General features: G+C 44.1%; 1 protein-coding gene across 1 annotated transcript in view; it reads right to left on the bottom strand.

Moving 5' to 3' along the window:
• Positions 1–751: 751 nt before the first annotated feature.
• Positions 752–15,699, bottom strand: part of Diras2 (DIRAS family GTPase 2) — a 29,268-nt gene continuing 14,320 nt past the window's right edge. The window contains exon 2 of the mRNA XM_036187967.1: positions 752–2,241. Within this exon, the coding sequence (XP_036043860.1) occupies positions 1,605–2,204 (600 nt within the window). The 5' untranslated portion in view covers positions 2,205–2,241 and the 3' untranslated portion in view covers positions 752–1,604. The remainder of the gene's footprint in view (positions 2,242–15,699) is intronic.

The raw sequence follows: 15,699 nt of genomic DNA on the forward strand, positions 1-15,699 counted from the left end.
TTGCCCTAGCAGGACCTCCTTCCCATTGGCTGTGGGAGTAGGAATTTTCAAGAATCAAAAGCCAGCCAGACTCCAGGATGGCAGGCAAATTGGACTAAGCTGAGAGCACTATGCCCAGAAAAGAGAGAGCAGCCTATCTGCAGCTGCCATGGCCTCTGATGCCTCAAGCAGTGGCTGATTTGTTCTGAAGAACCCAGGGTACACATACAGTCATGGGGAAGAATTGGTTCTAGGGTGCACAGTGCACTGAGGAACTTAAGGACATTCAGTAAGGGATGAGGAAAAAAATTCACTATTGATTAAATGCATTTTTCTAGCAATCTACTCCCCAAATAGATAAATTGTTAAAAACACAGTGAATGACGTCTGTTTCAAAGTATTTCATTAAGGTGCAGCGCGTAGCATCTGCATGCTCATGTTTAGAAAAATGGGTGTGCTTCTGGTTATTAGACGCTCTTGGTTGGCTGTTTGGCAGCTGGGTACGCATGGAGTTATTTAAGACAAGAAAACCATCTTAGGCAGGCGGTGGTGGTGCACGCCTTTAATCCCAGCACTCGGGAGGCAGAGGCAGGAGGATCTCTGTGAGTTCGATGCCAGCCTGGTCTACCAAGTGAGTTCCAGGAAAGGTGCAAAGCTACACAGGGAAACCCTGTCTCGAAAAACAAAAACAAAAACAAAAACAAAAACAAAAACAAAAACAAAAACAAAAACAAAAAAAAAGAAAGAAAGAAAACCATCTTAGGAGAGGGGAAGGTGGGAGTCTAAAAAATGCCTACTTTATTTGCTTTTATTTAAAAATCTGAGGGCTGGGAGAAGTGGCAACCCTCGGAGGTCAAAAGAAAGTTCACGTTTCTAGGACCCTCAAAGTATCACACACACACACACACACACACACACACACACACACACACACACACACGGGCGTTATGGCGATGTTTGCATGATGTCACAACGTCCTGACTCAAAGACTGGAGAAGGGCTAACACAACATCATGCCACAGGTGGCCTCGTACTGAAGTGTACACTCCTAACAGGCAGACACAGCACATGTAAGAAGGCTCTGAGGAAGTGAGAGCATCTCCTCAGTGTGTACCAGGAGGAACAGCATGAGCATCGTTTGGAGGGGCTATGGTATTTTATCTTTAATCCCATTAAAAATGCATGAACAGGAGCCACCAGGGTCCTTTGACTGCCTACTCCTCCCCCAAAGAGGTTAGTGGCTTCTGAACTAAGTTTTCCTGGTGTGGGATGGTACCAGCAGCTATGGGCTAACCTGCTGTCACACACACACACACATGCACTACACAGTACTCTCAGTTTCTCCTGTGTCCACAGCTCTGAGTCCCCTCGCCTTCAAGTGGCTAAAGCCCACTCAGGACTGGCCTCCGTTTCCGGGGATGCTGAGAGCATCACAGATTCTGCAACCCCTGAGGGTGGGCAGGTGGGGTGTATGGAATGCCTCTTGAGGACATTGCAGGGTGTGTCACAGCCAAATGCAATGTTTAACACGTGGGCATCAGACATGCTGCCCTGACACAGTGGGGCTCACAGGGGGGAGGAAGAGAGAGGCCCTAAGGGCAGCGATTCCTTCTAATGGAAACCTCTCACATGACCACACACTTGCCCTTGAGTTTCTCTTTCCTCTTCTGCTGCTTGCTCTTCTTGCCATCGATCTGGAGGCTCACGGTCCTGCGCTTCTCCAGGTTGAGCAGTTCCTGGAAAAGTTCCTTGACATTGTGGTTGAGCTTGGCCGATGTCTCCATGAAAGCACACTTCCATGTGCGTGCCAGGGCCTCTGCCTCGCTGCTCTGTACCTCACGGTTGGGGCTCTCATCACACTTGTTCCCCACCAGCATGATGGGGATGCTCTCCACGTCCCCCTTGATCTCACAGATCTGCTCATAGATGGGCTTGAGTTCCTCCAGGGACTGCCGGCTGGTGATGGAGTAGACCAGGATGAAGGCGTGACCCTTGGAGATGGACAGCCGCTGCATGGCCGGGAACTGGTGGCTGCCGGTTGTGTCCGTGATCTGCAGTGTGCATACACTCTTGTCACAGCTGATCACCTGCCGGTACGTGTCTTCCACAGTTGGAATGTAGCTCTCCCGGAAGGTCCCTTTCACAAACCTCAAAACGAGGGAGCTCTTGCCGACACCACCTGCCCCAAACACGGCCACCCGGTAGTCATTGCTCTGTTCCGGCATGTTGCTTCAGAACTCCAAGCTACTGACCAGGAGGTACCTAGCAAAAAAGCAGACATTAAGAGAGAGTTAATTTGAAAATCCCTAAAGCGTGGTTTTGCCTGATTTTGCTAAAGAACATCAGGTGATGACGTTTATGTTCACAATCCACACCTGAAAACCATTCCACATTCCATTTGTCTACTTCCACAATTCAAAACCCAAACTCCCTTGACTAGTCCTCAGCTTCCCATAGGGCAGTCAATCCACTTTGTAGCTAACTAGAGTCAGTCCATTCTTCTGTATTGACCTTGACTTTGAGCATGTTCGCTAACACATAGGCCTTTTGCCCAGGAAGAAGAAAGTGTCGGCCTAAGACAGGTAGAATGAGGGGAGACCATGGGGGATGTGTGCCTGACACACGGGTCACATGCCTCGGTGTACAAAGTCCTCATAGCTGTTCCAGGGGAATTGCAAACACAGCATGCTAGGCCTAAGAATAAGGTGTGATGGGATTGGGGAGATGGCTTGGTGTGTGAAGAGTTTGCTGCTCACGCGTAAGAACCTGAATTCAGATCCCCAGTACCCATACAAACATCAGGCATAGAGGCTTAGGTCTGTAACTCCAGCCCTGGATGGGGTGGGGGTGGGGACAGGCAGACCCATGAAGCTCCCTGACCAGCTAGTCCTTCTGAATGTGTGTGGTGAGCTCCAGGTTCAATGAGACACTGTCAACGAGAGAGAGAGACAGAGAGAGAGAGAGACAGAGAAAGAGAGAGACAGAGAGACAGAGACAGAGAGACAGAGACAGAGAGACAGAGAGAGGAAGAGACAGAGAGATAAGAAGAGAGAGAGAGAGAGAGAGAGAGAGAGAGAGAGAGAGAGAGAGTTTGCCATGCTGTAGTTGATGGCCCCACATTCATGTGTATATGCATAACAAAGATTGGACTCAGCAGATTGAAAATAAAGTGGACAAGAATTTGGAAACGGGAGAAGGCAGGATTCAGAGGAGTTGGGGTGGGGGAGACACATGATTGAGATGAATTGTATACATGTATGAAGTTCTCAAAAATAAACTAAAAATTATAAGTAAATGATATGGAAAGTGGAAGAGAAAGATGCCCAATGTCAAACTCCAGCCATCACATGTATGCACACATGTGCATGTACACTCTAATGAATGTGCGTACAAATATGTACACAATGCATACCTCTCTCTCTCTCTCTCTCTCTCTCTCTCTCTCTCTCTCTCTCTCTCTCTCTCTCTCTCTCTCTCTCTCACACACACACACACACACACACACACACACACACCTGGTCTACTTGCTTTCCAAATTCTGGGAGGAATAAATAGGCAAAAGGAAAGCCTTCATTGTGTAGTGTTGAGTGTTACCAGTGTTTCTGTCACTCCGTGAAATCCTCCACCTCTCAGACAAGTTGATGTGATGTCATTACCATCGTTGAATAGTGACCACACAGGAAACAAGGGACCAACAATGCTATGTCCCCAACATATACCATGGAGGGACATCATGGACATCCACAGGCTGCCATAGGCAGGCTTGGCCACCTTTTCTTGGGTATCACTCAACTCATAGTGTAGACTGTGTCTTCTGGGTAGGAAGACTTAAACATTAACTAAAAGTCTGAATGTTTTAGTCATCAATTCCAAAACATGAATATGTCTTATGTTTTAAAAAATTGTAAGTAATTGGCATTATGAGTACAGTAATACAAGGTATGTATTATTACTAAGATTGCATCCAGTGAACTTTTCCTTTCCAGCAGGCATTACCCACTAGTATGAAAGGTATGAAAATGCACTTTCTTTGGGGCTAGAGAAATGGCTCTGTGGTTAAAAGCACATTCTGCTCTGGCAAAGGACCCATGGTTCTCAGCACCTATGTCTAGCAGCTCACAATTGCCTGTAACTCCAACTCCAGGTGGTCTGACACCCTCTTCTTTACTCCATGGGCACCTGTAATCACATGCACATACCAACACATAGACACACACAGAGAATCAAAAACATATACTCAGAAATAAAACATTATTAAATGTACTTTCTTCATTTACAAACTATCAAATACATTCCTTCCATCCCTTCTTAGACAAAGAATGGCACACCGACACAAAACACAGACAATTCCGCCACATTTTAAAACTAAAATTGACATTAGACATGTGCATCTACAGCCAGCAGTCTATTGTTTTATGCAGGCAAACAGCATACTAACTTTCCATTTTCTCAGTTTTTGAGTAACTAAGGAACAATAGCAAGTACTGCTAAACAAAATAATTTTCAGAGTCCACTAGAAGCTATTAACTGAAAGTAATGCAGGCAGGAGATGGTTTTGCACCAGAGAATGGCAGATCTACCTTTTGACTTTGTCCGGCACATTTGCTTACAAACTGACTAAGCTAAGTTTTCAGTATTCTGGAATGTGCTGGAATATGCCAAACAACCGATTCAGTTAAGCTGTCAGTTTCTGTGGCATACACTGGAACACACCAAACAACTGACTAAATATCGATGCTAAAAGAGAAAACAGGAAGATGCCAGGCCATTAATTAATGGAAGTCTGTTCAGGAGTTTGATTAAGTCTATTAGATGTTCATGAGATAATTAAGACCAATCTAGGCATGCAGCATTATAACAAATTGCCCTGCAATTCAGATTGAAAAACAAAATCAGTGGCATCTGGAATCTGATTTGAAATGTCCCTTTGCAGCCTCAGTGTGGGAGGCTGTGTCTGCCGGGAAGGCTGTGTCCTCACTGACTTTGGTCTAGTATTACAACTATTTAGCTCCAGCTTGAATGGAAGGATCCATCTATAGGGTAATATGCCATTAGATCTGAACCTTAATGTTACCAAAAGAGTTCTTGGCCCACACCACAGGAGTTTGAAGAATTAGCTAACATGTGGTGTCTTGTGGTGCACTGTCTCCATAATTCAGCTGGCCTCAGAAGCAATGCTGCACATACCAGTACCCATAGCTACCTAAGTTTATCTGTCTAGAGAAATATCTGCTGTGAGAATCCAGGAAGCTGCTGTGTTTGCAAGGATCTGATACAGGGTCTTACCTATCTGATGGAACTCAGACAGAAATAGAGAATTCCACAATTCGTCATTAAATTACAAGCATGTACTTGATAAAGGAGAGAGGTCTGGAGGAGCTGAATGAAGGGTGGGATGTAAGGAGCTATTTTCCTCCTGCAGTGCAGAAGCATGAACCTGGAAAGAGTATCATACTCAAGAGGTGTGAAGTTTGATGTACATACAGTTCAATGGGAGAGAGGTCTAAGGCAAAAACTCCAATCCCAGCTTCAAATGTAAGGGCTCCAACCTGAGCTATAAACAATAGTGTTCCACCTAAAAACCATTTATCTACTCCATATCAACGAAATACCCCATAGACACTTCTAACGTGGTGTTTACCCAAAAGGACCCTTGAGCAGTCAGTGGCCACAAAGCACAAGAAAGGTAGGAGGTTCTGCTGGGGCATAGGACTCTGTCTGGAGCCCAAGGACTGGGGTTGGCCAGATGGCAAATGGATGGAAGATTGTTGGTCCCAAGGCAGGGCCATTAGGAAAGGAGAAAATGTAAGAAAAAAGAAGTTTGTGTCCATTGGCATCTCGGAGTTGGTGTGAGGAACTGTGTGAATTCTAGCAATATGACAGTGGGGGCAGGAGGCCCTCAGATTTATGGTGGAATTGAATAAAGAATAGAGAATAAAAAAAATCCTCAAAGTTAGTTCATTTAAAATTTAAAAAATATTAATTTAGCTTTTGCTCTGATAGCTATACAAATGGTGGGAAGACTTGAATTACTAAAACCAAAAACAAAATGGGAGACAAAATGACTGGCCTTACAAAAATAAAAAGACCATAAGGAATATGAAGAAAGCCTCCTTGTTCCCCATGCCAACAGGGCAGATAATGGAGGGGAAATAAACGAAAATTGGAAAAACTGACTCGAAAAGAAATAAAAACATGAGCATCCTCCTAAGGTATTAAATCAGTATCTTGAAGCTACCCACAAAGAAAGCCCAGGTCTAGACAACTTACTGGTGAGCTCCACAAGCCCTTTCAAAACCAACAGTATCAGTTCTTCTTACACTCTTACCAAAAAAGTTAAAGAAATAGTATTCCTGTTTTTTCTTAAGTCTAATATTGTATGATCTTGATACAAAAAGCAGACAGATGTCACAAGAAAAATATATACCAATATCTCATGATGAAAGACAGAAAAACCCTCAACCAAAACAAGGCATGTGAAACCCCTGATATATAAAGAGATTTTACAGCAAAGCTAAGTGGGATTTATACCAAAATGGCAAGTTACTTCACACTTGAAACTTAAAGAATACAGGCCAGCAGGATGGCTTAGCAGGTAAAGGCTCCTGTTGTTAAACCTGAAGATGTGAGTTCCATCCCTGGGACCTACATAGTGGAAGAAGAGAATTGACTCCTTCCAAGGGTCACCACCGTATGTGTGTCACAGCAAGCAACACACACACACACACACACACACACACACACACACCAGGAATAAAAGGAAAATTTCCCAAACAAAGGGTACATTGTGCAAACTTCAGTGTGGATGGTATTAAGGGTGGCAACCAAGCTCTGCCTCTCTAGGAGAAGGACAAGGCACTTGCTCCTGTCATTCCCAGCCTGTGCTCAGCAAAGGGAATTTAAGAAGGAAAATGAAGCAAAAGCCTGTGAGCCTATGTCAGACTCATGTGTGTCTTCTTCTTCTTCTTCTTCTTCTTCTTCTTCTTCTTCTTCTTCTTCTTCTTCTTCTTCTTCTTCTTCTTCTTCTTCTTCTCCCTCCTCCTCCTCCTCCTCCTCCTCCTCCTCCTCCTCCTCCTCTTCTTCTTCGTTTGTTTGTTTCGAGACAGAGTTTCTCTGTGTAGTTTTGGTGCCTGTCCTCTGTAGACCAAGCTGACCTCAAACTCACAGAGATCTGCCTGGCTCTGCCTCCCAAGGGCTGGAAATAAAGATGTGCGCTACCACTGCCTGGCTCATGTGTGTCTTCTAAAGAGCTCTGTGCTAATGGCAGTGGAAGCTTTAAAAACAGGGTCTAGTGAGAAGTTTGGGAAGTACTGAGGGTTTGTTCTCAAGGGAGAATGAGAGACCACAGTCTTGTCCCTTTTCTCTCTTGCTCCATCACACATTCCTACCATGAAATATCATCCAGGCACAAAGCAGGGGGTTATCAACCAATCATTGGGTGGAACCTCTAAAACTTGTGAGTCAAAATAAATTTTTTCTCTTCCTAAATTGATTATCTCTGCTGTTTGTTATAGTGCCAGGCAGCCGATGGACAGAGAGAGAAAGTGTATATGTGGTTACCGTGGGATACCGTGGGTAGACATCGGGGGATGAGAGGCAATTGATGAGGTAGGTATGGATTCCCTTTACAACACTGGAAATCCTGTACCATTAACACTGACGATGGGCTCAGTCCAAGAGATATACCAAAGCCACTGAATCATACCTTTTAGTTGGGTGAATTATACCTCTGTGAAGTTGTTACTTAAGAAAGACACTGATAGAAGCAGTAATCAGCTCTGCGTAATATCTCCTGGATCTAAAAATGGCTCCTAGACATGGAGAAACAGAAATGAACCCCCTGTGAGACTAATGCATGCAATACAGCAGGCCAGGTTGTGCTCCTAATGGACAGATAATGGGACCGACCTGAACACTCACAATAGAAGAGCCTGCTGTGCAGAGCCACATGCGGAGTAAATACATTCCTACAGGAAGCAGAAGAGCTAGAAAGGATGCGCAGACCACAGCCTGATTAAACTTGACAGTTGCCTGCTGGGGACCAGGAAAGTGGAACATCTTGACATGGGGGGTGGTAAAACTGACGTCGGCACTGTGCTGTTACATAAGATGATTATCTAGATCATTCTCAATAACGTTTTTATTCACTTAAAATGGCCATAGAATTGAAATCTGAAGTTTTAAAATGAACCATAAAATTCTAGGGATTCCACAAGGATCTGTTGTCTGACTCTGAGGTTGAAGGTTAGTTGTTCAGAGGACTAGCTATGAGAGACAGTGAGGCTTTGTGTTTGGGAAGGTGGTAGTTAAGTGAAGACAAGGTGAGTCGCATTAAAGAGATGCACTGGCAGAAGGGAGTGGCAGAGGAAGTCAGGGAATGAAGAAGGCATTCCAGGAAGAGTTTGGGGGCAGAGAGCATGAAAGAGACAGCTACAGCCCAGACAAGGAATGTAGCAGCTAAGGAAAGGAGAAATCAGAGTACAGAGTCAGAGGGTTCAGAATGGGAAATACTGTGTAGACACTCGGGTTTGGGTAGACCATGAGGAACATCTGGGAGGGTCCAGGGGTCCAGGATCTGGTACGCATGTGGCAGGGTTGTCTTTATTCACAGAAAGGAGGGATGATAGATAGATAGATAGATAGATAGATAGATAGATAGATAGATAGATGGATAAGTAGATAGATAGATAGATAGATAGATAGATAGATAGATAGATAGATAGATAAGTAGATAGATAGATAGATAGATAGATAGATAGATAGATAGATAGATAGATAGATAGATAGATGACGGATTGATGATAGACCATAATATTTAAATCCTCTAGAGCTATTTGCCATTTGTTCTAAACTTTGAAATCAGTGTTCCACTCTCTGTCTTTGGGTTTTTTCCAGCTCTTGTCAATGGACACCACCATGGACAGGATGTCACACAGGAGTAGACAAAGGGATGGACCATCTGTGCAGGAAAGGACACCTGTTCCCATCACACTTTGCTGACTGAGGATTAATTTGCTGTTTGCAACATTTGGAATTATTTGGATTTTTCCCCTAAATCATTCTCAATTAAATTTTTAAAGTTTAATTTGTTTGTTCCCTTGAATACATTGTATATTCAGGGTATAAACATGACTGGTAAGTTATTGCCAATGGTGCTATGACTTTGATGTGCTTTCACTGTCCCTTGGGTTTTAGTCCCAGTGGTAAGGACTTTCAAGGGTAAAAAATTGTTATGGCTCTAGTGTTTACAGTGGGAATTTGAGAAACTGGTTCTGTTAAAATCAGGGTGGCACCCCATAACTGAATCTTGTGGCTTTATAGGAAGGACAGAAGCCATGTCACGCGTGTGTATACACTATGCACTGTACCATCTCGCGATTCTACCATTAAAAAGGCTATCGCTGTATGTGACTCTCCATCATGCACATAATGGGCTAACATAAAGTAGTAGCCTGCCTCAGGTACTTTATTATAGTAACAAAAATTTGGCCAATGCAGAAGGTATTCAAATGCTTATGCTCAAGTCCTCTCTTTGATTGAATGTATACCTCCCCAAGAATGACTCTTGTCCATGACTCTTGTCCATTAAGACTACACAGCAGGTCTCCACAGCTTCTGTACCCTCCCTCGGATTCAACCAACCTCAGATCAAAGATGTCAGGAAACAAGATGGTCTACATCCAATATGTATGGTATACATATTCATTCCTTCATTATTATTCATAAGCAACACTGTCGATAGTATATTGAATGTAGTTTAAAGTCTATGGGAAGGTATGTGGAGGTCCCAGGCAAATACTCTCCATTTTGGATGAGGGACTTGATCACCCTAAAATGCAGGTGTTCTGGGAGGGGTGTTTGCTGGGACACAAGGACACCAGAGATGATGAGTTGAAACCAGAGATAAGTGAAAGGGCAGAAGATTCAGTTCTTCATGAGCCAGCATCTGGAAATGCCCAACAACTCAGTTTCCTTCCCTGCAGACAATGTCCTGAGCCCAGAGGTCCTCACATCTCCTGCAGGTGCAGACACTATCCCTGCTAAGTGGTCACCTTGCTCTCCCGTGGTGCTTGCCCCTCACTATAACACCAGACCATTATTCCCTTTCTTTGCTTTGTTGTTTTAGACAAGGTCTCACTATAGAGCTCTAGCTAGCCTGGAACACACTATGTAGACCAGGCTGGCCTCAAACACAAAGAGATCTGCATGCCACTGCCTCTTGTGCCAAGCTCATTGTTCTCTTTAAACATTTCCATAAAGTGCACACTTGAGAGCCTCCCTGAACTTTTCATAAAAGGCAAATGAACAGAGGTTAACTGATATCACAACATGGAAAAGGTATGGTTTTTAAAGACATTTTAAAACACATCTATACATTTTCTGTGTAAGCCATACTTTGTTAGAGTATATACTAACAGGAGAATCTTGTGTAGCCTAGGCTGGCCTCAAATTTATAATCCTCCAGTGTCAGCCTTCCAAATACTGGGATTATATGGTGAAGTGTATACTTTCATATCTTTTGTAGAATCTTGATATAAATAATGGCTTGTTTCTTGTTTCAGGTACCTTCCTAGCTGACTGTAGGACCCCATACATTTGTCTGATGGTGGAAAATGTTTCCCTGGTCATCAAAGAGTCAAACTGATGGAGATGCCTGTCTGGAAATGTAGGGCAAGTGTTGAAGAGGCAGATGGGGCAGGAAGGTGCTGGGTGCTCTTTGTAAGGTGCACAGTGTCTGAAAATGAAGCAAGAAGAGGGAGGAGGGGACACTAGCAATGGAAGGAGTGGCATTAATTGCTTTTGTGAGGCCAATGAGCTCACAGCTCAAGCTGGGCTGAAAGCAAGGTGTCAGGAGCCTGCAAAGTGCTCTGAGGACTAGCCAGACTAGCCAGGTCTTGGTGGCATTCACGGATCTTCTCTGTTTCTTTTCTTTCATGTTGGTAAGAACAGTGAACAAGGAAAACTACATAAATAATAACACTTTCTCCTGGCCAAAGGATCGGTTAGCAATGTTCACTGCACCATGCTGACCCTTGCGGGAAGGAATGAAAGGGCAGAGGCCCCTGGGCACATCTGAAACAAGGCAGTGATGCCATGGGGTGATGCTGGCCTGAGGACCTTGCTCCCTGTCAGGAACAATAGCACAAGGCTACCCATGCATACTAGGTCAGGCCCATTTCTAGACTTGCCAAATAAAATTTACCAACTTGGTAGGTAAGTGACTGAAAGGGAATGTTAAATTTCTTGATAGTCTGTTGCTCATTTTTGGTTCCATGTCTGAGATCTCATCACCAAATGCAAGGTCATGGGGATGTCCCATGAAGAGTTCTATGGCTTTAGCTCTTATTGATGATCCAGAAGGAGCTGATTCTCACACAGGGTATATATAACCCAAGCCCCAGGCTTCCCTTTTTTCCTTTTGGGTGTCCAGCTTTCCCATGCCCATTTGTTCCCAACTTTTCCTATTGATAGTGTGGGGCCCTTGTTTAAAATAAATCACCTGGGGGCTGGAGAGACGGATGAATGGTTAAGAGTGCTCACTGCTCTTTTAGAGGACCTGAGTTCAATTCCCAGCACTCACGTTGGGCAGGTCACATGCACCTGGAACTCCAGCTCCAGGTGGATGCAATGTTCTCTTCTGGACCCCACAGGCATGCGTGGGGCATATGTAGACACACACATATATACAAATTTAAAAAATCCAAAAATTTTAAATACCTTTCGACTGTAAACATGAGCCTGTGTTTCTGGATTCTCACTTCTAACACCATTGGTCCTTGGGTCTCTGCATATGCTAGTGCCAAATTGTTTCAATCTTTGTAACTTTGAGGTAAATTTGTGTATGGGAGTATGAGTGCTCCAAGTTGGTTCTCCTTTTTTTGAGATTGTTTTGAACCACTAAGACCCCTTACTATCCCATGTCAGTAGCTAAGTCAGGCTTCATTCAACCTCTGCCCAACAAGGATGTTACTGAGAAGGTTGAGAGAGAATCCAGAGAAGAAGTGCCAACATACAATCTTAAGAGGGCCAGCACCCTCAGTAAGGAAAGAATGTCTGCAGCCAAGCGAAAGACAAAGCAAGTCACCAACAAGGAATCTCCACAAGACATTTCTCTAGAGCAGGGGAGGAGGGCCTAACACTAGCCATTACAGAAACCCAAACTGCAGTGAGGGCTGCTTTACCTGCACTCAAAGTAACAATAAAAAAAAGACAAGAAAATAATAAATGGGGGGCTGAAGAGACGGCTCAGCAGCAGAGAGTGTTTGGTGTTCTTCCAAAGGAGGTTAGTTCAGTTCCCTGTATTCAAGTTGGCTGTCTCACTACAACCTGTCACAGCCCCCCAGTTCCCAGAGTACGCTCCCACACACATCTTTTTTAAAAAGATGATAACAAATGATGGCAAATATGTAGAAAAACAGAATCATCTTCATCATGATGGTGGGGCTAAAATATGGTGCTGCCTCCTTGGAGAAAGCTAAATAGAGAATAACCACGGGATCCAGTAACTCCACTTCCCACAACATGAGCTGCCGGCTGACCACTGTTCCTTGAATATTCACAGCCACCATCATTCACAACAGCTGAGAGGTGGAAGCCTTTCAAATCCCCCTGGCAAATGAAGGGATAGGCAAGATTGAGCGCATACAGGGGGAAGAGGATCATTCGGCCTGGGGAGGGGAAGAAATTCCAACAGTGCTCCCCAGCCTGGAGGACAACAAGAGCAAGAGAAGCTGGTTACAAAAAGATACCGCTGCTGAGGAGATGTTTTGGTAGTTCAATGCCAAGAACACACTTAAAAAAACCTTCCAGCCCAGTGGTGGTGATGCACACCTTTAATCCAGCACTTGAGAGACAGAGGCAGAGGCAAGCAGAGGGAGTTCTAGGACAGCCAGAGCTATTACAAAGAGAAACCCTGTCTTGGAAAAAAAAACAAAACAACCAACCAACCAACAAACAAAAATTATTGTGTGATGGCCTACACTTAGTATCCCAGCACTGAGGAGGTGAAGAGGAAGTGCCTGGGGTTTGCTGAGCAGCTGGACTAACCTAACTGGAGAGCTGCAGGCTAAGGGGAGACCCTATGTCAAAACATGAGGTAGACTATGTCTTCAGTATATGCATGTACACATGCACCTGCACACACAACAACAGGAAAAACACATACATTGGTCCTGTGATCGACCACTTCTGTGAGGGAATGGAAGTTACGTTCAGATTTATAGAGAAAGAACACAAAAAGGGTTGCAAGGCTAACAGCAGCTGAGGGATGAGGGTGGAATTTTGGTCGTGCAAGTGAGTGATCTGCAAATGGGATGTGTGTGGAAAACACTGTCCAACAACATAACTACATTAATGCCAAACTGTGCACTTGAAATGGTTAGTGCAGATCTTATGTTGTAAAAGTTTTCCCACAATAAAAATATGTAAGACTATATATGCAAAGTTTCTTCTAATCATTTAGCAGGAAATGTCAGTAAAAATGTTGGTGCTAGCCAAGCAGACACTCCTCTCCTGTCATCGTATTACACAGTACAAACAGCAAAGATCTAATCTGCTCTGACAGCCACTTCCCCGATCTAATTTCTCCAGAAGACCGAGGGAAATGCACTCCTGTCTCTTGGCTCTAATTTGATATTGTTGGTGATGGTGAGAAGCTGTGGCTGTGGTCACAACACTCAGAGCCAAGCTCACACTTTTAAACATTCTGGCCACCGGCTACTGGGAACTCATCTGGGTTCGGATGCTTTGATTCAGACAGCTCATCCACAATCCTGATGTTGATCACACGTTAAAATGATAATCCTCCATCCTTACTTTATATGCATATTATTTAAATCAATACCATCTCTGTCTTTACATATATTTGTTTATTTACTATGCATGTTAAGGGAGAGTGTTGTGTGCATGTGGGGGCCAGAGGACAACTTTGGGAGTTAGTTCTCTCCTTCACCCTGTGGGTTCTTGGGGTGGGGCTTAGGTCATCAGGCTTGGGAGCAAGTACCTTTAATGTCTGAGCCATCATACTCACTTCCATCTTTTTAGTTGTTTAAATGTGGTTACAGGAAGGATGTGGTAGCTCACATCTGTAATCCCAGTATTCAGGAAGTAAAGGCAGAAGGTTCAGGAGTTCAGAACCAGACTGGGTTGTTATATGACTCTGTCTCAAAAAAAAGAAACAAACAAAAAGTACAGTTATAAATGCCCTGCACGGCTTGCACAGGGCATCTAGGATCTGCATTGTTCACCTGCCTCTCTCAATCAACTTTAATAGCATAATGCCCCCACGGATCTTCAAGTTTATGAGCACTGGTAAGGGAGTCTATGCAGGTGCAAATAATCCCCCCCAAAGGGCTTGTTAAAACAAACAAACTTATAAAGGGCCAGCAAATGGTTCAGCAAGTAAAGGCACTGCTACTGTGCCTGAAGACCCATATGATGGAGAGGGAAATCACTCCAAGTATCCACTGACCTGCAAACCTCACTGTGGCACACATGTGCATACAAAATAAATAAGTTTTTAAATCCCTAATGAAACTTAGCAGAGACAGAGAGAGAGAGAGAGAGAGAGAGAGAGAGAGAGAGAGAGAGAGAGAGAGATCAGTGAGGGGAAAGGACCAGCAAGAGTGAAAGGACACAAGGGGCAATGGAAGATGAGCGTGACAAGATATATTACATATGTGTACAAATATGTCTTAACGAAGCCCATCCTTATGCAGCGTTAATATACGCCAGTGTGAAAATGACTAATTTCAAAAACTTAATAGTAAGAGGACAAAGTCACAAACCATTGGAGAAAATGTTTATTTTCTTGCTGTGGGAAAATATGTAAAATATCACACCAGCATATATACTGAGTTGCTGAGACCTCCTTCTCTGTGTCCTACAGGAAGAGAGAGAGGGTGCTTACCCAAGGCCAGGAGCAGCATTGTTAGAAGCCACCTGGATGACGGGTTTATAAAACATCAGGGGCCGGGTGGTGGTGGCGTATGCCTTTAATCCCAGCACTTGAGAGGAAGAGCCAGGTGGATCTCTGTGAGTTCGAGGCCAGCCTGGGCTACAGAGTGAGTTCCAGGAAAGGTGCGAGGCTACACAGAGAAACCCTGTCTCTAAAAACAAAGAAACAAACAATCAAACAAACAAACAAATAAATAAATAAAACATTGGGACCAAAGCACAATGTTTACATGTATTTCAGGATCATCTGTTTGGTACTCTCTAGAATGAGGCTCTTTCAATGATACAGTGCTTTGGGGACATGTATTCTTCTCTTGGGGTTATTTATATGTTTACATGTACCTGCTCCTCTTATCTGCCACCATTTTCCTTCCTCTTCTCCTCTTTCTCCTCCTCATTCCTTCTCACCCTCTTCCCCCTTCCTCTCCTCCTGTCCACCCCCCACACCAGGAGTACAGGACTGTAGGTCACCCACCATATGTACCTCATTGTCTCAAGCCTGGGAAACACTTGGTATTTGTTGGTTATTGGCTGAGACAATCCACTGTGTGCTCAATAAAATCAGTGACCACTTACTTCAAAGGAGAAAAATAAGAGCGAAGTTCTCTGAAGAACTCTGTGTAAGAACAAGCCCTCCCAAGATGGCAGTCTCCACTGAATTGAAAGTCACACAGAAGCTACACATGAGCATGACAGGAGCAAGTCAGGGTGAATTCATTGCCCACACCGCTTGTCAGTGCTGCGGGTGAAGGAGCTCAATCTGAA

This window comes from Onychomys torridus, chromosome 5 (assembly GCF_903995425.1).
Source record: "Onychomys torridus chromosome 5, mOncTor1.1, whole genome shotgun sequence".
NCBI lineage: Eukaryota > Metazoa > Chordata > Mammalia > Rodentia > Cricetidae > Onychomys > Onychomys torridus.